Source organism: Lissotriton vulgaris, chromosome 1_1 (assembly GCF_964263255.1).
Source record: "Lissotriton vulgaris chromosome 1_1, aLisVul1.2, whole genome shotgun sequence".
In the NCBI taxonomy this organism is placed as follows: domain Eukaryota; kingdom Metazoa; phylum Chordata; class Amphibia; order Caudata; family Salamandridae; genus Lissotriton; species Lissotriton vulgaris.
In genome coordinates, this window is record NC_141685.1 from 1,190,091,806 (window position 1) to 1,190,115,897 (window position 24,092).

At 47.5% G+C, this 24,092-nt stretch overlaps 1 protein-coding gene across 1 annotated transcript in view; it reads left to right on the forward strand.

Moving 5' to 3' along the window:
- Positions 1-1,354: 1,354 nt before the first annotated feature.
- The window catches only part of GORAB (golgin, RAB6 interacting), a 175,897-nt gene continuing 153,159 nt past the window's right edge, over positions 1,355-24,092 (forward strand). The window contains exon 1 of the mRNA XM_086964437.1: positions 1,355-1,561. Coding sequence (XP_086820563.1) covers positions 1,504-1,561 — 58 coding nt within the window. The 5' untranslated portion in view covers positions 1,355-1,503. The remainder of the gene's footprint in view (positions 1,562-24,092) is intronic.

Below are 24,092 nucleotides of genomic sequence, written 5' to 3' on the forward strand. Positions count from 1 at the left end.
ACCATTGCAATCTTTTTATCAAATTGAAAGATCACATTAAGTACCATAGGTACATATAAACAAAGCTTACATATTTAAGTTCTACTGAACTTAGTAGTTGTAGATCAAAGGGCTTAGCACACCCTGCCTACAACTTACTAGCAAGGTACAGTAGGAAAACACTCTGCGCCTCTGCCACGCTCTTCCCTTTGGTTTTGTAGTGGCCCCCCCACGCTTCCTTCCTTCTTCTGCAGGTGGCTGGCACAGATGATCTGGCTCTGGACCTCCTGCGTCTCTGCCTGCTCGGTCCTGCCACGTGTTGCACCTTGTCTCCTTCAATGAGTGGACAGATCCCACCTTCGTCGCCACTGTAGAGGTGTAGGTTTCCTCCTAATAATCTCACTGAGGCAGGAGTAGGGGAGAGTTTCATTTATTCCTTAAATTACAGGGTATGGGAAGAGCGCCGGGCAACAGGAGTGCATTGCGCTGAGCCAGGCTCTCACTAGCGCGAACCGCCGTTCGCGCATGCGCAGCAGCTACGTTTTCCACCGGCGCGTGTTACGTCACACGCTGCCGGTAGCGTCTAGAACGCTAACACCACAGCAAGTTGCTTACGTGCAAATCCTTGCTTCATCAGATATGCAACGTAGTTGGCACTATAACAAAATAAATAAACAAGTCAATTTATGACTGAGTAATCTGGAAGTCAAATCCTTAGGGTGTGGATATGCACGCAATTTGGCCTCAACGGGCCAGCCACTAATAACTTAATTGAGGAACGCCGAAAAGAGATGGGTTTAATTTATGATTAATGAACATTAAGATTAACAGTGCATAATGTTATGATGTAAATCCCTATACCAATAGCCTTTCATTCTTGTGCGCGTCTTTCTGTTAATTTCCTACACGAAGACAACAAGTATGAGATCAACACCGTTTTACGCATCGGCGAGCCGCCTCGACGTGGCAGTGGGTGGGATTACACAAATTCAGATTCGTGGCTTGCTTCACTGGAGAAGCTAACACCACAGCCATTTTGAAACAGAGCTTGATTTTACATTTTTAGTCAGGGCAGCGATACTCTTCAAATCAAATGCTTCGTTACCTTAAGAAAGAGTATTAGAGATCTAATTTTGAAACTGATCCACTTTGTTTGACTCAAAGAAAAATAAAAATGCTCATATTTATAACATATTAAATCACGTTTCTCGTCTGTACGCATTCCATTAAAATAGCTTCTCTATCAGGCAAATACATAAATACGTTTTTCTTTCAACACGTGAACGACAGCTGCTGCACACCGAATCTTGTCAACACTAGCCACCGTGTCGAAACGAAGTTTGTGAAAAGAATGTATGACTCCGTATCTTCTTCCGCATTCTTTTCGTCGTTTTTGTCGTTTAGGTCCGGCTGTTTAGTCGTTACATTTTGCTGCTGCTAGGTTTGGTGTTTGAACGCGCATATTAAGCACCTCCGAGGGCAATCAATAATAATAACGCAGTGTGTTCTTGTTGCTTTTCGGCCATGGCAGGCTGGGCCGGCTTTTCAGAGGAGGAGCTGAGAAAAATGAAGCACCAAAAAGGTATGCTTTTTATTTCTCTATTAGTCCTTCGTGGTGTAAGTGTCACTTCTGTATTCAGTTATCAAATGTCATTTAAGAGCCACATGTATTCGTTGCGTTCATATGCTTATTGTGCCGGCGAATTCCAGTGGGGTGACGCCAATGAGTTAAATCTTGCAGAGTGGCTGAGTTTTGTTTTCATTACAAATGTAGACCAGGATCTGTTTCTGTCTTTATACATTTAAGTGGCGCATAAAGCAACACGTTATAGCTGTCAAGTGGCCTCAAGTTACCCGTGACACCGTCATTCAGTTTTGGCATTCTCCCCGCCCCCTAGCAAGATGAATTCTGGATCTTGCAGTACACATTTTACAGTGCACACACTGCTGTTTCTCACACACAGCTGTCTTTCTTACACACTGCTGTCTCTCACACTGCTGTCTCTCATACACACTGCTGTCTCTCACAATGCAGGTGTGGGTTGTGGAATGTGGGCTTCCAGCTTATATCTGGAGGGTGGGCGCTGCTGCGTTTCATGGGTATCTCTTAGACATGCACTCCAACGTAAATGCCTGTTCCGTTTTAGCAAATTGAGCAGTCATATAAAACAAAACACTACACCCACAGGTATATATCAGTGTTAAACAACAAATATATGGTAACATATGCCTGTATTAACCCCTTCCGTGCGGCCGCGATTTTTCCCGTGTGCGGCCGCCGGCAGAACACGGGCGGGCCATGACGAACCCCAGCCGTCATCAGCACACGAGCACTGTAGTGCATGACGGCTGGGGTTCGTCACCAGCATGGAAGGGGTTAAGAGTAGCTCATCCTGTTTTTCAACTCCCCATGAAGTGTATCTGCTCAGCTTTTGCCTGCAAATCATGACAGACAGCATGGAAAGTCTCTCACAAGAAACAAAAGTTTCAATGTTTGTCCGCTTTTAAAAATAAATACTGACGGAAAAACATTGTTATCTGTATGTATTTATCGGTAAAAAAAAAATCTGCAAAAACTGAGAGCCTTAAATGTACATAAAGAAAATGAAAAACAAGCATTTACAATGCAATGGTCTCGGCATTATTAAAGGTAGAGCTATTGGCATTGCTCATGACATTTTTTTTCATTTAAAAAAAAAACCCATAAATAAATGGTATTGTCATTTACAATGGCAATAGGTTAGCATTAGAGAGTAGTAGAGAGTATTCACGGACACAGAGCCACACACATAGAGAGCCCCACACACACAGAGCTCCAAACACACACAGCGAGCCCCCCCACACACACTCACACAGCGAGCCCCAAAGACACAGCGAGCCTCACACACGCACACACACGCACACACAGCGACCCACACACACAGCGACCCACACACACAGCGACCCACACACACAGCGAGCTACACACACACACACACACTGCTCTCTTATGTGAACGTTTTTACTTTTATGCAATATAAACATTTCAAACTATGCATAGTGGGGGCCTATGTGCCTTTTTGAGCCAATGCAACTTTGTGGGCTTGTTCACCTTTTGTGCGCCTATGTACCATTTTGGATCTAGACAACTTAACACAGTTGTCTTTACTCCTGCACTCAGCAAACTCTTAAACATGGATCTGGATGGCAGTGTTCTCCTGTGGAACTATGCCTACGTAACCATGCTGCCCAAGTGTGCTGTGAGTCCTAACCCACAAAAATAGAGTATGTGTACGTGACAAGACATGTGTGATCTGGTTTCAACTGAGTTGTTCTTCCCTTGCCTTGCATGGGGTTTGCAGTGGCATTCACCACTTGACGATTCAAGAACAGACACAACATGGGAGAACAGCACTCACAACAAATTGAGAAAGAGGCTGAGAAAAAAATAGTGCTCTGTGATTCAGTGAGGGAGGTGTTTGCCTCACAGATCACAAAGTAACTTGTCTCCATTAGCCTCATGACAGATTGTCAGCAATTTATAAAAGCCGAATTACGAAAGTTGACTGGCAATTTGCTCATTTAAATTGGCAAGCTGAATTATTTGTTTGGAACGGAAGACATCTTTCGGTAAAAAAAGTGTTTTGGGATTCCACCTCTGTAGTTGTGCACAGAAAACATCAATGATGAAGATGCAATAGGGTTGCACTCTTGCTTGCACTCTTGCTTGCACTTGTTACTCACATGGGTACAGAGTAGTGCAAGGGAGTTTCGAATATAGTATGAAGAAAAGGTGATCTCGCTGTAATGGAGAGCACTGAAGGGCCCCAATCCTGCTGGTCAGCGCTCTAGCTGATCAAGGACACCACCGCCAGCAAAGGGAAATACATGGAGGGACAAGTGAGATCAATGGGCAGAAAACAGGGGATAAATACAGACGGAGGACAGTTGAGGGAAGAGGAGTGAATGGGCACACTGAGATTGTATGCTGTATCTCAAGTAAATAATTGATGTATATATCTGATCTGCTTGCTATGTGTTCTTGAAGCCGTGACTGACTCCAACACTCCCTATCTGCGATTCCTCGGTGGCTCCCCCTGTGCGTACCCTGTACTGTGAGTCAGAAGGCCATTTCAGCAGTTCCGTTTTAACCTCATGCGTGCTCATGACGAGCTCAGCTCCTCATGAGGCACGGCTGCGCAGTGCTCATGACGAGCTGAGCTCGTCATAACGGCCACGGCACTCACACGCGGGGATAATTCCCCTGCTGTGCTGAACGTTCTGAGGAAACGGGTGTGGCTGTGACGAGCTCAGCTCGTCATGAGCACAGCGCCACCGTGCTGCGTGAAGAGCTGAGCTCGTCACGAGCACCAGGACGCTGTGCGCGCTCCCCCCTCCCCCCAGCACAGCGGGGGAATTCCCCCCACGGCGAAGGGGTTAAGAAGCCTCGTGCCGCTCATTCATACACTTGATTACGTTCTCAGCCAGGGCGCAGAGTGCTCTAAAGTTTGAGGAGACTTACAGGTGTGTGTAACTGTTCCTGCTCTGCTACAATGCATTCCCCATTCCAACGCAATTACTATTCATACTCCGGTTGGGGGTGTTACTTTGGGGAATGCGTTGTAACTCTTAAAGCGATGTGAAGCCCTGAGTTGTAAAAGTTAATGCGGAGTAAAACATTTGGGGTAATGGATGTTTCCCACCTTTAGTATTTCAAAGATGATTGAAGGATCAGGTATGTGCGGCCAAGCAAAGATTTATGTCTGAAAAGTTAATTGTGCTCTAGCGAAATTCTAGCACTAAGTGTGCTTTGGTGTTGTCCCTCCTTCCTTTAAGTGAGACGGGTCCTCACCTCCCTCTCTGCAGCCTCTTTTCACTTACTGGCCTTCATTGGTACAGCAGAGGGCTCTTTTGCGCGGTCTACTACAGGCCCTCTCATTAATATTCACGAAGCAGCTGGCTCCAAACGTGACATGGGTTTGCACAGTACCAGCATGCAACTTTCTTTACTGCCAAAGGCAACTTGTTCGCCACACAGTTCTCCATTGAACTGTGAATAAGTTTCTACTTCTGGACATTTAAGCTTATTGATATAAAAGTCGCGTTTTCTCAGGTGTAACTGAACTTGGATCAAATTGATGGTGGATTATACTATGTTTATAGTCCATGCCTTTTACATCTCTGCATTCTCTAGAAACTTAAAATATCACCAACTTAAATGTAAGATTTGTGTGCGTGTTTTAAAATACATTTTATGATTTTGCATTCTAAGTTAAAGGCAACGTTGTTATCCTAGTTTCATAAGAGAACACGTGTCTGGTATCAGACGACAGTGCATGCTACTGATCTACTTTAACGTTGCATATACTTGCCATAAAAGTGTTTGATTCGGGCTTGGTAACGATTTTTTAAAAAGTTGGTTAAAGTACAAGCATTCTATTCCCCTAGGCTGCTGTGGGTTTAATTATTTTTTTATTTTTTTAGCACACCGCATACTCTCTCTTACACTTTCTCAAAAAGATGCTTTTTTTCCATTCCACCTTCATTGGAAAATGTGCCAAACCCGCCGAGCTGAATTATCTCAAACGTGACGCTAAACTAGAACGTGATCAGAGAGGTGTCTTTCTTGGTTTTCTGTAAACACTTTCAGGGGAGTTTGAGGCAATCACGTTACAAAAAGGTGTAGGATTTGAAAAATAATTGAATCCCATTCCCTGAGGGAGCATTTTCTCCCATCGACCAATTCACACAGACCAAGTGGGTCTGTGCCGTGCAATGATTAGCCTTCACAGCAGTGGATTTATTGTATGTGTCTTTTTTTCTCTAATGTTTGTTTGTTAAACTTTACATGTCTACGGAAAGATCTCGTACGAGTAGTGCTGCACATTAAGCAACTTTAGCGGTTATCAAAAGCTCACCACGAAGTATTACTACATCACTTACACCTTACGACAACAAACGTCACAATAAAACAAGAGGTGTGGGGCAGGGACGGTTGTTGAAACCTTTCAGAGGTGGGCTGGCAGGGGTTGGTTCTGGGCCTCTCCGAAAGGGTAATTAAAATCACATATGCTACACGCAGCCTAAATAGAAATTTAACTGGGGAAGAAAGGTTTCCATGCTTTAATTATTTTAATGCGTGTCAGTAAAGTGTCATGCGGCCATGATCCCGGGCTGCAGAAGACGACGGGGGTGGGGGGGGGGCTAAAGCCCCTTAGCCCAATGGGCGTTGCACGCCTGGCAGATAGGTACACTCATATGTAGCTGTGATCCTTCATTTTGCACTGCCGTGCCGTCCCTTGGCCATTCCACCAACAACTTCACTATTCCCATTCAGCAGAAGATGTACATTCTTTTTATAGTGCAGCTTAGAGAACACCCACTTTTTCAGAACTGCTCGTGAACGTGGATTGTCTACAAACAGCAGAAGTTCTGCAGATAAAAGAGTACGCTTCTTTTATTCCCTTCTTTGAACCTCAGCAATTTACACAGCATTCAAGCAAGTTTCAGGCCTCCTGTTTCTGTGCGCGAGTAGCTTTTCCAGTTAAGGTTTTTCTGTAAATTCAGTCACTTCTAGAAGTGTTCATCCCGTTACAAATTTAGGACTACAAGAACCAGAATGCAGAGAAAACGTTAACTGGACATTTCTAGCGCAAGGAATGGGGAAATGTGAGAATACTGCATAATTTCCTTATTCAGGTAACGCCTATTGCCTATTTACGGACTTCAGAGGAGACAGCTTTCAGGACATTCACGATTCTGGGCAGTCAAGTTTTTTTTCTTTCCACTGTCACGTTAAAACCTTCACGCCTACCAGCAAATAAAGTCTCGCTTCACGCCATTAGGCTGGGTTTACAATGCACCAGAGAATACGAATCCCAGCCAATCCCACTTTAAACAATCAGCAGAGGTGTGCGGGTGGAGGCGACAACAGGAGGCAGGCGGGCAACTAGAGTCAAATTTCGGGGGGGGGGGGGCTGAAAAAGATTTTTGGGTTGTAATTTTTCCAGCCGTAACCAGAGTGGCTGTAAAAAGGGCTAAAAACATAAAAAAAAAGCCTAATGTACATTTAAATGGTCTTTTACAGACCTGTGAAGTACTCGGGTGCGGCTGCAATTAAAACGTCGCCAGCCGCGAAGCTGTGGCTGACACACACGACGGGGGGGGGGGGGGGGCTGAAGCCCGGTGAGCTCAATGGGTGTTGCACGCCTGGTCCTTTGGGTCTCTGTTAAGAACCCTTGTGTGAACAGGTCCTAATTTCTTAGCATTCACTCTATCAGCATTTTTACAAGATCAGCGGTTTCCGGTACCCTGCAGTTCCTCGTTTATCTGCCACATTAGATGTCATCTGACATGTACTTAGACCGTGTCTGAATTTCTATCACGGGACACGTTACAAGTTAGTGCACATCCATTTGAAACCTTCGGCGTTTTCTTTAGAACAAGTCGATAGTCCTAGCTCAGCGCAATCTTGGCAGGAAAAGTGCAACGGGCTTGTTTCGGAAAACCCTCTGCCTAAACCAATGGATGTTCAGGCCCGGCAGAGTTGGCCAAGAAGGATGACCCGCTGTGAGAAGTTGGCCTGATAGGTAGTGTTTCCAATTCTGGAACCACTGGTTATCAGTCCAAACAAACCCCAAAGATGTCAGGTTGTAAGTCAACCTTGTAGACAAGCTATCCTAGTGGTAGCATGGACTAAGCAGCCTTAAAGGCTTAACTTAAGAGGTCGTGTTAAGCGAGCTGTTTTACCACATACAATCCTGTAATCAAATGAAAGGACACCACACAAGTATATATTATAAAAATATATGTATTTATTACTAAATTACTCCCCAGTACTCTTTATGAGGAAAGGGGCACAAGCGTTAAATCAAAAGCACTGTTACACATATAAAGTTGCACGTTTATGGATGAGGGCGGGTGGCCACTCAGACCATATATCAAAAAAGTGGTATAAGTAACACTTTACGAACAATGGTTAGGCCTAGGGCCTAGAGATTCGCTGGGAGCAGTCAGGACAAGCAATGAAGAAGTCGGGAGTAGCCCACAGGAGACGGATGCAGCACGGAAAGTGCAGCGCGCACCAATGCACTGTCAATGGTGCGTAAAAGTCAATTAAAGTGAATAAAAAGATACTTCCGCTGAACCTAGGAACACAAAACTTTAGACACAGACCCTAGAGGTGTGTACCAGTGTAAAGACACCGGCGTTGCAAAGTTACCTCACCCACAGGCCGTGGGTGCACAGGGTCGAAGTGGCGTCGGGTTCTGTCACGCAGGTTCTGGGTGCTTGGAGCTGTTGCAGCTGCAGGCGCTGTGAAGCAGAAGTGTCCGGTGCGATCCGAGGGTGGATCGATGTAGAAAAGTACCTGAAAGCAGAGGGGACAGAGTCTGGGTCACTCAGCAGTGACCAGGGTGGAACCAGGACGGAACCAGGCAATGTCGGGCGCAATCAGGCGGTTGTCGATAGGCTTCTCTCCGCTGTCACGTGGGCTCTGGGGCATCTGCGACGTCCAGGAGCAGGTCACGATCTGTCCCACGTAGGCTCTCGCCGTCAGCACCGTCGGCTTGAAGATTGTAGCAAACAGCACTTGGCAAAAGCAATCCACGCGGAACCGGGAGATTGCTTATCACTCGAACCAGGAGGGTCAGAGTGGGTGCTCCTTTTCACAGGAGCCGGTGCAGATCTGGAGCAACCAGAAAAGCAAGTCGTATTTCGAAGTTCGTCGGCACAGGGGCCACAAGCCAGCTGGCAAGTGACCGGGCCAACGCGTCGAGCGCACACAAGCAGAAGGGCCCCACGCAGCACTCGTCGAGTGTGGAGGGGTGAGCTTTGGTGCAAGTGGAGCTCGGGGCTGGGGCTTCTCAAACCCCGGTGTACAGCTTCGAGGGTCACTCGTGGGCCGCACGGTCAGCGTCTCGTGGCCTTTTCAAGATGGCGTGCCCCACGCTTCCGGTCGCCTCCACGGGTCTCAGCTCTGCAGGGACTGTGGATCGGGCAGGTAGAAGGCAGGCAAGCTTGATCTCGTCGATCTCTGTCGCTCGAGTTCCGGCGGGAACTGCAACAAAGCAAGGGTCGAGGGCTGGATGGTGCCTGTTTGCACAGGGTGGTCACTCCTTGACCACAAGGGAGATTCTTCAGTCTTCTCACGTCGTGTAGAAAGTCGAAGGGTCCAGATTTCGTTTCTTATGTTTCTTCAGGATGATCTGAGGTCCGTTGGGACTGCTCCCCCTCTTATTCGAATCTAGGGGGTTGGACATCCTGCTAGGTCCCCTCCTATGGGTGGGACCCAGGAAGGGGGTGGTTACACCCCTCTCCTTTGATCCTGGCCGCGCTGGGACAGGGGCTGGGAGGCCCCAGAACCGGTTTGGCCGGATCCTGCAAGGGGCAGCCTTGTGCTCCCCAGGCAGTGTCTGGTTTCATTGAAACCTCCCTACTCCAATCCACTATCTCCTGTCTGGGGTGGTTTGACACCGCCCTGTGACAGGAAACTCTTTGTCCAGGCCTCCTCTGCCGGGTTTCGGTCAGCAGCAGGAGGTCAGACCCGTGTCTGTGGCAGGGGCATCCATTTTGTGGATCTGAGGCTCATTTTAAATCAACCGCGTTTCAGTAAAGTAACATGTCTTCTCCCTCTAGAAGGGTGGAATGCTATCCCCGTCGCCAGAACTGGCGAGGGGATAGTATTCCAATTCGTATGACACCTTACACGACATGTTTTGATAAAGCCAAACCAAAGTTGCTATATAACCGCGAGGATTATAATGCGCTTAAGAGTATATGGTATGGCATTATCCCGGACCAGCTTAGGGAGTTGTTCCCGACAGCTGTAGACAGGCTCAGCTCATGCCAGAGCACCATCTCACATAAAACCACGCACTCTGCCTCCAGGATTGATGAGGCCTTCCATAGGAGTGGCTTACAGGCTATATATGTGTCCAGATATAGGTTTAGATATAGGTATACTATATCTAAGCAAGGGGTGATTACACCCACTTGCCCCAGCTGAGTGATCAGCCAGTTGTGTCAATTTAAGAACCAGCCAGGGGTGGCAAAAGCTATGCTTCAGCCCTTGGTAGGCCTTGGTGGCACCTATGCCCTGGGCACCTATAGTGCATGGTACAGGGGCTGACAAGGAGTCCATTTCCAATTGTGGTATGTACCTATAGCACATGTATTATAAATTTAGAGAGAGAACAGCAGGCTGGGGGTCTGATTAGCAGGCCCACAGCCTCAGTAAGTCGAAAACCAGTGAAGCAAAAAGCAAAAATTGGGGTGACCATAGGATAGCAGACCCTACTCTCCTACATAACCCCCCCCCAAACGCAGGGACATTAAACTTAACCTTGACCAGATAAGTCTTCATGTTCTAAGTGGAAGTACCTGGAGAGACCATCTGCATTGCCATGGTCAGTCCCTGGGCGGTGCTCCACTGTAAAGTCCATCCCCTGTAGGGAAATGGACCACCTGAGCAGTTTGGGATTTTCACCCTTCATCTGATTTAGCCACAAGAGGGGCTTATGGTCTGTCTGAATTAGGAAGTGAGTACCAAACAAGTATGGCCTCAACTTCTTCAGGGCCCAAACCACAGCAAAGGCCTCCCTCTCAATAGCTGACCAACGTTTCTCCCTGGGGGTCAGCCTTCTGCTAATAAAAGCAATGGGCTGGTCTTGACCATCTTGATTAAGTTGTGAAAGCACAGCTCCCACCCCCAACTCAGAAGCATCTGTCTGTACAATGAACTGTTTGGAGTAGTCAGGACTCTTCAGGATAGGTGCAGAGCACATGGCCTTCTTCAGGTCATCAAATGCCTTTTGACAGCTAACTGTCCACTGAACCTTTTTGGGCATCTTCTTGGATGTCAAGTCATTCAATGGTGTCACAATGGACCCATAGTTCTTTACAAATTTTCTGTAATACCCAGTCAGGCCCAAGAAGGCTCTGACTTGTGTCTGGGTAGTTGGAGGAGTCCAGTCCTGCATGGTCTGGATCTTGCTCTCCAGTGGTTGAACTTGACCCCCACCTACTAGGTGGCCCAAGTACACAACCTTGCTCTGCCCTATCTGGCACTTAGTAGCCTTGATAGTCAGGCCTGCCTTTTGCAGGGCCTCCAGAACCTTCTTCAGGTGGATCAGGTGATCCTCCCAGGTGGAGCTAAAGACAGCAATATCATCTAGATATGCTGCGCAAAAGTCATCCAACCCAGCAAGGACTTGGTTCACCAACCTTTGGAAAGTGGCAGGTGCATTCTTCAACCCAAAGGGCATTACCACAAACTGATAATGCCCACTAGGGGTAGAGAATGCTGTTTTGGCTTTTGACTCTTCAGCTAGTCTGATTTGCCAGTAGCCAGCTGTCAAATCAAATGTGCTCAGAAACTTGGCAGAAGCCAATTTATCAATGAGCTCATCTGCTCTTGGAATGGGATGAGCATCTGTCCTAGTGACAGCATTGAGACCTCTGTAGTCCACACAAAACCTCATTTCTCTCTTCCCATCTTTGGTATGAGGTTTTGGCACAAGGACCACTGGGCTAGCCCATGGGCTCTCTGATGGCTCAATCACTCCAAGCTCCAACATCTTTTGCACCTCAGCCTTTATACAATCCCTGACATGGTCAGGTTGCCTGTAGATCTTATTCTTCACAGGCAGATTGTCACCAGTATCCACCTCATGGGTGCACCAGCTAGTCTGACTGGGTGTGAGTGAAAACAAGTGTCTGTGGGCCTGCAACACCTGTCTGCAGTCCACCTGTTGCTGTTCAGTGAGGCTGCCTGCCAAGGCTACTCCATCAACTGAACCATCATCAGGGTTCTGGGAAAGCAGGTCTGGGAGAGGGTCACTCTCTTCCTCCTGTTCCCCATCTGTGGCCATGAGGAGACTCATGTCCTCCCTGTCAACAAATGCTTTCAAACGATTGACATGGAGCACCCTGTGGGGGCTCCTAGGGGTGCCAAAGTCAACCAGGTAGGTGACTTCTCCCTTCTTTTCAATGATAGGGTAGGGTCCAGTCCATTGGTCCTGGAGAGCTGCTGGCCCCACTGGGTCCAACACCCACACCTTCTGCCCTGGCTGGTACTCAACCAGAACAGCCTTTTGGTCATGCCAGGCTTTCTGTAATTCCTGACTGGCCTCAAGGTTTTTGGATGCTCTCTCCATGTATTCAGCCATCCTGGAGCGGAGACCAAGTACATAATCCACAATGTCTAGTTTAGGCTTTTTGAGAGGTAACTCCCATCCTTCCTTCACCAAACTCAATGGACCTCTTACAGGGTGGCCAAACAAAAGTTCAAAAGGGCTGTAGCCAACCCCCTTCTGTGGGACCTCTCTGTAAGCAAAGAGCAAGCAGGGTAAAAGGATGTCCCATTTCCGCCTAAGCTTCTCTGGTAACCCTTTTATCATTCCCTTTAGGGTCTTGTTGAACCTTTCCACAAGCCCATTGCACTGTGGATGGTAGGGTGTGGTAAACTTATAGTTTACTCCACACTCTTTCCACATTGCTTTTAAGTATCCAGACATGAAGTTGGTACCTCTGTCTGAAAGAACCTCCTTTGGAAAGCCCACTCTTGAGAAAACTGCAATGAGGGCTTTTGCCACCACAGGAGCTGTGGTGGTCCTCAGGGGAATTGCTTCTGGGTACCTGGTGGCATGATCCACTACCACCAGTATAAATCTGTGCCCAGATGCTGTTTGAGGATCCATGGGACCCACAATGTCTATTCCAACTCTTTCAAAGGGTACCCCCACCACAGGTAGTGGTATCAGGGGGGCCTTTGTTGTGCCACCTGACTTACCACTGGCTTGGCAAGTGACACAGGAGCGACAAAACTCCTTGACATTTTCTGACATGTGAGGCCAGTGAAAGTGTGGAACAAGCCTGTCCCAAGTCTTATTCTGGCCTAGGTGTCCTGCAAGGGGAATATCATGGGCCAAGGTAAGAAGGAAGCCCCTAAACTTCAAAGGTATAACCAACCTCCTGGTTGTGCCAGGCTTGGGGTCTCTAGCCTCTGAATAAAGGAGTCCTTCATCCCAATACACTTTATGGGTACCTTGAGCATTCCCTGCAGCCTCAGCAGCAGCTTGCTGTCTGAGGGGTTCAAGTGAAGGGCAATCTAATTGGGCCTGCCCCAGGTCTGCCCTTGAGGGTCCCCCTGTCCCCAGAAACTCAACCTGATCAGGTTCAAGCTCCTCAGAGACAGTCTCCTCTTGGACTGCAGAATCAGTTTCCTGTGAAACCTGATCCTCAACCTGGGGCAAGTGGGAAGGCACAGCCTTAACCCTCTTGCTCCTTCTCTTGGGTTGTGGTTGGTCTATTGTTTCAAGATCCACCACTGGTTCAGGAAGGCACTTCTTAGCCTGAGACCTTGTCACTGCAAGGACATGAGCTGAAATCCCTAGCATTTCTGCATGAGTCCTGTACTCCACTTCTGACCAAACTGAGCTTTCAAGATCATTGCCTAACAGACAGTCTACTGGGAGGTCTGCACTCACAACAACTTTCTTTAGGCCATCTACCCCTCCCCAGGAGAAGTTCACAACAGCCACACTATGGGAAGTAGTGGAGTTGCTTGCATTGGTCACTAGGTAACTTTCACCTAGTACAATTTGTCCAGGGTCCACAAAGCCAGGTGCCACCATTGTGACACTGGCACAAGTGTCCCTGTAGGCCTGAGCCAGTTTCTCATTAATTAAGGGAGTCTGCATATATTTGCCCAGGTTACTGGGGCTTACTGCAGTGGGCAAAGAGATGTCCACATCATATAGGAGAACTGCCTGTGTGGGGATTCTGACTAGGCCAGATTCCACCTCAGTACCCAGGGTCAACCCTACTAAACCCTTTGGCTGTGTACCACCACTGCTGACTGTACTAGGGGGTGCAGTTGCTTTAGGAGCTGCAGTGGTGGGGACTGGATTTTTCTTAGTGCATTCACTGCCCCAGTGTGAAACTGATTTGCAGGTATTACACCAAGGTTTCTTTGGGCCATCGTTCTTCTTTTTCTTGTTTCCATTTTGGGAACCCCCCTCCTTATTGCTAGTTTGGGGGCCTGAAGACTTCTGGTCCTTTTCTTTATCTTTCTGATTCCCACCCTTCTGGTCTGTTTTCTTCTGGTCACCTTGGTTCTGGTTTTTCTGCTTAATCCTTGTTCTGACCCATTTGTCTGCCTTCTTTCCCAATTCTTGGGGAGAGGTCAAATCAGAGTCAACAAGGTATTGATGCAACAGCTGGTTCTGACAGTTATTAAGGATCTGTTCTCTCATCATAAGATTGTACAATCCTGTATAGTCTGAAACTTTACTTCCCTGCAGCCAACCCTCCAGAGCCTTAGTGGCACAATCTACAAAATCAGTCCAGTCCTGAGTCTGTGCTTTTTGGTTGTCTCTGAACAACAACCTGTATTGCTCAGTGGTTAGGCCAAACCCTTCAATAAGAGCACTCTTCAGAACAGAGTAGTTTTTGGCATCCTCAGGTCTAACAGTGAGGAGCCTATCCCTCCCTTTCTCAGAAAAGGAGTACCATAAAATTGCTGCCCACTGATCCTCAGGGACCTGCTGTACCATGCAGGCCCTCTCAAGAGCAGTCATCCATTTGTGGATATCATCCCCTTCCTTGTAGGGGGGCACAATTTTTGTCAGGTTTCTATTGTCATAGGCCCTGTCTTTTTCTTTAGGAACTTTGCTGCCACCAGTGGCATCTAAGCCACTTATTTTCTGTTCCCTAGCCAAGGTAAGTTTAGCTTGAGCTAAGGTCAGTTTAGCTTGAGCCAGAGCTACCTCCTCCCTCTCTATCTGGAGTTGGACAGCCCTCATTCTAGCCCTATGCTCTTTTCTCTGGGAGGAAGTCATTCCTCTTTGAGATTCTCTTGAGGCACTAGAAAGGTGAGAGTCCCTTGACAGAGATCTCTCCCTTCTATTACCTGGGAGAATTTGGTTATGAGATCTGGAGTGGTGCTGGCCCCCTCCATTCCCATGTAGGTCCAAGTTGGCCTGGTTAAGCCTGGCAACCTGTACCTGGTTTCCCCCCTGATCCTGATCTTCAGGCTCATCTATATCAGAGCCTTCTTCTGGGTCTTCCTCTTCCTCCTCTATTCCTTCTTGAAGATCCTCATTCTCAGGGGAGTTTATCCCTTCCTCTGTTTCTAAGGGAGTCTGACTCACCTTGTCTAGGTCATCCTTTTCTAGGAGAGCTACTAGGGAAGGAATGGTAGGGCCTCTGCCCTTTTTTAGCCCCCTGGCTGTGCACAAGGCACTCAGGTCTTTGTGGCTAAGGTTGTCATATCTGGATGTTGTCCCTATAGGATCAACTATTACAGGAGCAGAGCCTGAGGCTCTTTCTGTATCAGACATGACTGCTAGTGAGGTGTAAGTGGTGCACTTACCTACACTAAGTGGTTTCCTACTGTACCTTGCTAGTGAGTTGTAGTCAGGGTGTGCTAATCCCTTTAATCTACAACTACTAAGTTCAGTAGAACTTAATATGCTAAGCTTTTGATTTATATGTACCTAGAGGTACTTGATGTGATCTTTCAATTTGATAAAGATTGCAATGGTAAAACAAACAGCAAGCTCAAATCCGCACCGCTGCACACCAATGTGAGAAGTTGGCCTGATAGGTAGTGTTTCCAATTCTGGAACCACTGGTTATCAGTCCAAACAAACCCCAAAGATGTCAGGTTGTAAGTCAACCTTGTAGACAAGCTATCCTAGTGGTAGCATGGACTAAGCAGCCTTAAAGGCTTAACTTAAGAGGTCGTGTTAAGCGAGCTGTTTTACCACATACAATCCTGTAATCAAATGAAAGGACACCACACAAGTATATATTATAAAAATATATGTATTTATTACTAAATTACTCCCCAGTACTCTTTATGAGGAAAGGGGCACAAGCGTTAAATCAAAAGCACTGTTACACATATAAAGTTGCACGTTTATGGATGAGGGCGGGTGGCCACTCAGACCATATATCAAAAAAGTGGTATAAGTAACACTTTACGAACAATGGTTAGGCCTAGGGCCTAGAGATTCGCTGGGAGCAGTCAGGACAAGCAATGAAGAAGTCGGGAGTAGCCCACAGGAGACGGATGCAGCACGGAAAGTGCAGCGCGCACCAATGCACTGTCAATGGTGCGTAAAAGTCAATTAAAGTGAATAAAAAGATACTTCCGCTGAACCTAGGAACACAAAACTTTAGACACAGACCCTAGAGGTGTGTACCAGTGTAAAGACACCGGCGTTGCAAAGTTACCTCACCCACAGGCCGTGGGTGCACAGGGTCGAAGTGGCGTCGGGTTCTGTCACGCAGGTTCTGGGTGCTTGGAGCTGTTGCAGCTGCAGGCGCTGTGAAGCAGAAGTGTCCGGTGCGATCCGAGGGTGGATCGATGTAGAAAAGTACCTGAAAGCAGAGGGGACAGAGTCTGGGTCACTCAGCAGTGACCAGGGTGGAACCAGGACGGAACCAGGCAATGTCGGGCGCAATCAGGCGGTTGTCGATAGGCTTCTCTCCGCTGTCACGTGGGCTCTGGGGCATCTGCGACGTCCAGGAGCAGGTCACGATCTGTCCCACGTAGGCTCTCGCCGTCAGCACCGTCGGCTTGAAGATTGTAGCAAACAGCACTTGGCAAAAGCAATCCACGCGGAACCGGGAGATTGCTTATCACTCGAACCAGGAGGGTCAGAGTGGGTGCTCCTTTTCACAGGAGCCGGTGCAGATCTGGAGCAACCAGAAAAGCAAGTCGTATTTCGAAGTTCGTCGGCACAGGGGCCACAAGCCAGCTGGCAAGTGACCGGGCCAACGCGTCGAGCGCACACAAGCAGAAGGGCCCCACGCAGCACTCGTCGAGTGTGGAGGGGTGAGCTTTGGTGCAAGTGGAGCTCGGGGCTGGGGCTTCTCAAACCCCGGTGTACAGCTTCGAGGGTCACTCGTGGGCCGCACGGTCAGCGTCTCGTGGCCTTTTCAAGATGGCGTGCCCCACGCTTCCGGTCGCCTCCACGGGTCTCAGCTCTGCAGGGACTGTGGATCGGGCAGGTAGAAGGCAGGCAAGCTTGATCTCGTCGATCTCTGTCGCTCGAGTTCCGGCGGGAACTGCAACAAAGCAAGGGTCGAGGGCTGGATGGTGCCTGTTTGCACAGGGTGGTCACTCCTTGACCACAAGGGAGATTCTTCAGTCTTCTCACGTCGTGTAGAAAGTCGAAGGGTCCAGATTTCGTTTCTTATGTTTCTTCAGGATGATCTGAGGTCCGTTGGGACTGCTCCCCCTCTTATTCGAATCTAGGGGGTTGGACATCCTGCTAGGTCCCCTCCTATGGGTGGGACCCAGGAAGGGGGTGGTTACACCCCTCTCCTTTGATCCTGGCCGCGCTGGGACAGGGGCTGGGAGGCCCCAGAACCGGTTTGGCCGGATCCTGCAAGGGGCAGCCTTGTGCTCCCCAGGCAGTGTCTGGTTTCATTGAAACCTCCCTACTCCAATCCACTATCTCCTGTCTGGGGTGGTTTGACACCGCCCTGTGACAGGAAACTCTTTGTCCAGGCCTCCTCTGCCGGGTTTCGGTCAGCAGCAGGAGGTCAGACCCGTGTCTGTGGCAGGGGCATCCATTTTGTGGATCTGAGGCTCATTTTAAATCAACCGCGTTTCAGTAAAGTAACATGTCTTCTCCCTCTAGAAGGGTGGAATGCTATCCCCGTCGCCAGAACTGGCGAGGGGATAGTATTCCAATTCGTATGACACCTTACACGACATGTTTTGATAAAGCCAAACCAAAGTTGCTATATAACCGCGAGGATTATAATGCGCTTAAGAGTATATGGTATGGCATTATCCCGGACCAGCTTAGGGAGTTGTTCCCGACAGCTGTAGACAGGCTCAGCTCATGCCAGAGCACCATCTCACATAAAACCACGCACTCTGCCTCCAGGATTGATGAGGCCTTCCATAGGAGTGGCTTACAGGCTATATATGTGTCCAGATATAGGTTTAGATATAGGTATACTATATCTAAGCAAGGGGTGATTACACCCACTTGCCCCAGCTGAGTGATCAGCCAGTTGTGTCAATTTAAGAACCAGCCAGGGGTGGCAAAAGCTATGCTTCAGCCCTTGGTAGGCCTTGGTGGCACCTATGCCCTGGGCACCTATAGTGCATGGTACAGGGGCTGACAAGGAGTCCATTTCCAATTGTGGTATGTACCTATAGCACATGTATTATAAATTTAGAGAGAGAACAGCAGGCTGGGGGTCTGATTAGCAGGCCCACAGCCTCAGTAAGTCGAAAACCAGTGAAGCAAAAAGCAAAAATTGGGGTGACCATAGGATAGCAGACCCTACTCTCCTACACCCGCTGTCTCTTTCGAGCATAAACAGGCCCTACAATAGGATCACTTGGCGAGTATGTTTACAAGTGAATTCTATCACCCATTTTGTATGAAGAAAATATCCAGTGACGCAGCAAAATCATGCAGCCTGCTATCTCCGAAACAAAACACGAAATAAACTGTGAGCGCAACAGCAAAATAGAATATTGAACAAGTCAGGTCTCGGGCCGGCAGCCAATCAAAGCGCGGCCCGGGGAATGACGTCAGGGGAGTATCCCGGGCCGGCAGCAAATCACAGTGCGGCCCAGGGAATGACGTCACGAGGGTGTCCCGGGCCGGCAGCCAATCACAGCGCGGCCCGGGGAAGGACGTCAGGGGGTTGTCCCGGGCCGACAGATGAGGGGTGGGCTCCCTCGAAATAAATAAATAAAACGGGACTAAGCAAATTAAAAGAAGCGCTCCTCAGCGCGGACCTCGGCGAGAGAGAGGGTGTGGGGGGGCGGGACTTAAAAAAAGAGACAGAAACGCCCCCGAATCGCGTTGTGAGGGGGAAAGAGTAAATGACAACCATCTCTTCCAATGGCTAGCCTCCATTTATGGAGCTAGCCAATGGAAGAGAAGGTGGGACAAAGCCCCACACTGTAGGATCATAAGATCTTCGGCTCCGCCCACTGCTTCGCAGTGCGACGGTAGCCTCAACCTAAAAACATACTTTAAGAAGCTGTCACTGAAAGAACAGGAACAGTTTTAACCCCTTCGATGCTCATGACGAGCTCAGCTCGTCATGAGACACAGTGGAGCTGTGCTTATGATGAGCTGAGCTCGTCATGAACAATGGGATTTCCAACAAGTCCGCACCGGAGGAAAATCTCTCTAGCAGCGATGGTGTTAAGCAGAAGTGAACAATGTGCACAGTTTTGAGCAGTCACTCGAAGTGAACGGAACCACTTGGAAAAGCTGGCTGACCCACTGCACCAAGCTGTATACTCTGGTGGTCGGAAACAAAATGTTTATATCAATTCAAGAAACCCGTGGAGGAAATCTGCTGATCAAAAGCCCCTCTTTGTATAAATATTATGTGAGGTGTATTGGTAAAACAATGGTCTGGCTACACCGCTAAAGCTGTCTCAAAGGCCAGACCTAACAAAAGAAGGGAAAAAAAAGCAGCTCTAAATTTTAGTACAATCTTGTTAAATCACTCATACTCAATGCGTTATCTACCATATAACAGCAGCATACTGACTATAACTGGCCTTGCCTAAAACCTCCATTGCAACTTTAAAAATATCTTACTTGGTGGTTTCCGTGCTGCAGTAAACAGGATCAGCACACCACAACATTGCCACACAAATAGCCAGGGAGATGCAAAGGTGTCTCATGTTCATAGGGGAAAGATGTTAGGTAGACCACTGCCCAGCAGGCTGGTGTTGAATTTTACATTCTCCTACTCTGAATTCACCTCCACCAAAAGAAGGCAATGCATTACCTAAAATCATATAATCGTGCAATACTTATCATTGTTTTCCATTAATGTCCTGAGACAAACCAAAGGAGGGATATCTGAACTTTAAATCTGCAAAAATTAGACTGCCTCCCCTTTGGTCCTCTCTCTCATATGGCGAGCCTCCATTCAATAAGCCCTTGTGAAAAAACAATAATTGAAAGCAGCAGTATTTGTTAGTCAACATTTTAAAACCATTTTGCATAAAACACAGTCAAGGGCCATTTAACAGGCTAAACGTATGTAATCTAAGCATCACATTTAGATAAAGCCTTCACTCCACATCACAGTGCCAGAACAGTGCACATTAGACAACTCCTGTCACCATTATACATACAAAATGGATCCAAGGAAAATAGTTGTCCAAGAAGTTGTCATGTCAATGGCCCACTCAGATAAATCCTTATCCTCTCTTAACCTTAGAAAAACATTAAGCAATAGACAACTCCTGACAACATCTTAAGCTAGTGGCTCCAAGCCATCTAGTTGGCTAACATTTGTCACCTCAACTGCACATCTACATCAAGCTATTGTCGAAGCTTACTTTCGCCAACATATAGCATACAACCATTGCCCTTCAGTTGTGCAACAAGGCTCCAAGATATATAGCTAGCTCAGCATTTGCCATTGCAACAATACACGTAACCCATCATCAAATAGCATCAGATACTTCTAAATGGCTAATCTGCAAAATGTCACAACTAACCAAAAGCATAACCACTTCAGGCGAACAAACAGTGACATTAAATGGCGCACACACATCAATTCACATAATTACAGTATTCATAACATGATCTAGCAGCTCACTTCCATTTACAAAGTACAATTACAAACATAAATTGTTAAGACTTCTCAAAATGTTATCACTTTCACCTAACCTAAAACAACAAGCCCAGGGAAAATCACTTTCCACAACCTTCTTTTTATTTGACATTTTTTTATCCAACACTGCTAAAAAAAGAGTTTTTCACAACAGATGAAAATATAGGAATAACTTTCCCAACATTTACGGTGGATGATGAATTGCATAATAAATGAAATAGTGATGCAAGTTAGAGGAACTACTAATCTTCACCCTGCCAGTTCCAAAACATTGCTATATGGAGGGAATAACGGGCGCTCCCCATTAAGTTACAAAAAACCGCCATTTGTAGAATAACCTCTGAAATTTACGAGTAGGTTTTCATGGTTTTCTGTTTATCAGTGTTATTTCATTTAAGTGCAAGAGGCACGCCTCTCGGGCAGATAAGCTTCTGGTACTAGGGTCCTGCAGAGTTAGGATGCGAGCACCCGCAGGGGAAGGCTCTGCAGCATTAGGTAGAGAGGACCGCCCACACAGGTTGCAAAAATGTTTACAGGATAACCCCCTGCCGAGCTCCACGCCCCCGGCCCAAGTTTCATAGAGCTTCTCATGGACCACAGTTCATTTAATGTGTGTCCGTGCGCCTACCGGCAAGCGGTCACTCTCAATAAGCACCAGCATCTGCCCCCTTACCGCTCACCTGGGTCGGTATCCTGCAACACTCGCTCCAGCTGCGGGAAGGTGAATTCGGGCGGCTCCAGGAATGAGCAGACCACCGCGAAATCCGACAAGGAGCCCGGCAGGTGTCTTCCTCCCCGGCCGCTTGCATCTCCACCATCTTGGACCTGCAGGGGAAGGAGGGGGGCGACCAGGCTCGAGCCTCCGGAGGAGCCCGCCGCGATCCTACAATGCACCGAAAGAGGCAGCAGAAGCAACCCAGGTTGCGGTGATGCTCCTCCCCGACTGTCCTCTCACTCTCCCTCCCCCCTTCCCCCGGGAGCGTTCTAGTCTGGCCTCGTGTGACACGAAAAGACAGTTACTGAAGTTAAACATCGCTCTTCAGACTGTCGTGCGGCTGCACGCGCAGAGATGGGTCCTTGAACGTTCGCCTTCCAGTTAACCCCATTTCTGTTTCTATGAAGTGGGTGTGTGGTTTTAAAAGGCACAATAAACTTAAATCACAATTGGCCAGTTAGGAGGGGGCTGTGTTAAAACGTGTCCCAAGGAAACCCAAGTCATTTTGGTATAATAGCGGCACCCGCGCATTACTTTGAAAATGTAACATTTTAAAACTAATGCGCGGGTGCCGCGATCATACAAAAAAAATAAAAGAAATTACTATGCACAGTCCTGTCTCTTTCAGACTGGGTGCCCAGATTTCCTGCTGGGGTAAAAGGTTCCTTATCTTCTTTATGGGGAAATCTGGGCCCATAAAGAAGATAAGAAAGCTTTTACTTCAGCAGTAAGTCAAGTAACCCAGTCTGAAAAGGACGGGGCTTAGCGAGAAAGGAACGTCACTAGGAAATCTTCTCCAATGGCTGGTCACCATTTAGGAGGCCATCCAATGGAGAAGAGGGGCTGGGCTTAACCTCGCTAGTGAAACTCTGCCTAGATCATTAAATCTCGCCAGCGGGACTGCGCATGTGCGCAGTCTTTTGCAGGCTGAGACCTAAAAACCACGGCTCTCCAAAAACTGCGTCTAACCACTCACATTGTCTAACCATTGGCAGTCATCTTGGACATCGTTTTCGCATGCTCAAATGGCTCACATTCACACTAGTATGTTGGCAACCATTCCCTAACAGAGTATGTTAAGGGTATGACAGTGGCTGAAAGCAGATGCCTGTTGGACTTTTCAATTTCCTTACAGTAAACATTCTAAGTGGCGCTATAAATCTCACCCAAGGGATGCTAAGGGTTTACTAGTTGTGTGCCGCCCGCTTGCTGCCTTAACAGTGGACTGTTTGGTACAGTATCTCTTCTCTGATCACTGTACCACTCCAGGGCGAAAAGAATGACCGAGAATTTCGGGGAATCTGCATTCCCTGGTTGCTCGGTTAAGGTTTATTGCCTAGGTACCCAGCCATAGGTTCCCCTAGGGTCCGGTCCTTCCTGTTGGGTGCAGGCCTTTATAGAATAAGGTACCTAATGTAATGAAGTGTATTACGTCTGTGTCACCCATGCCCGAATTGGCATAGTGGAGTCCTAAAGAAGCTGTCCTGTGGCTTTTGCTTACACAGGGCATTCCTCTTACTTCGAAGACCAGGTCTTGACTCCACTGTAACTGGAAAAGTTTAGGCACTCATACAAACCAATGCATGTAACGTTTGCCAGTCAGACATCAGTAGCTCTCTATCGCTCACCCAGGCTTTTTGCTCCTTTTCTGGCACTTTAAATATTCTTCCTACTAGAAGGAGCTGAAGTCCACTCCCCACATAATACCCTTGTGAAATCACTATCCAGTAAACAGTCTGAGGTGGAAGATGTCTGTAGAGCGAAGCATTTGTTTCAGGTAAAAGATGAACATGATTAGCTATCCTCTGTTACTGTATGTCTAACAGTTTATCCCTAAGCATTAACAGATAGATCTATTTTTATGTAGCAATGGAAATTTCCAGACCGTGTATACAGAGCAATAATAAGGCATTTATTAGTAATTTATGAAGGCTCATCATGGCACAGATGATAACATTAACAAGAAAAAAACATTCTTCCCGGCATATATTCAACATTGAAACACAGCTGCATGTCTGAGAACACACTATGGGCATCCTCCTTAATAATTCTCACAGGAAAGTCGAGCTCTGCAAATACTATTTTACGATTTCTAGTGTTAACTCTGATATGTGCTCGTGCACTGTAGTGGCATGGGCATGTCAATCAAACAAGATGAAGTTGGCCACGTTTCTTAAATATGGCCTAGATGTAAACATTCCCTCCTATTGGTACTATCTGTCCACCATTAAATGTCACTTAATTGTCGTACCTCCTTTCAATCTTCAAATTCCTCAGCTTTCTCCTCCTTTGTTTCTCCTAACCTTCGGTCATACCCCTTGGAGTGCCTGCAGCCCCTCCCTAATTCCAAGCTCATCAACACAGACTTGGTAACAACTTGGTCATCTAAGGTCAATAAGGCATTTGGTAGTACCACCTTTCCTCTCCGGTCGACCCATGCTCCCACTTCATTGCGTCTGCAACCGTTCTTCACCCATTCAGCCTTTTCCTCTTCTACATTCTGTATGTTCCTGGGTATTTGATGCATGAGAACGAGCAACAGCATCTGCAAAATTATAGCCCCTTGAAATCTCTTCTGACCGCCCCCGATGTGCTGCGCACTCCACATGAGCTATTTTTCAGCATTTGTAGAGCTCTCAACAAATCAAACTCTGGGGCCATTACATGTTGGTATACCAGAAGAAGTCATGAGTCGTTTCTGTGACCATAAATGGCTGAAATTGTGGACCACAATGAAAGCATAACGTGAATCCGTAAAAATGTCTACATCAACATTTTTGACCCGAGAGCAGGC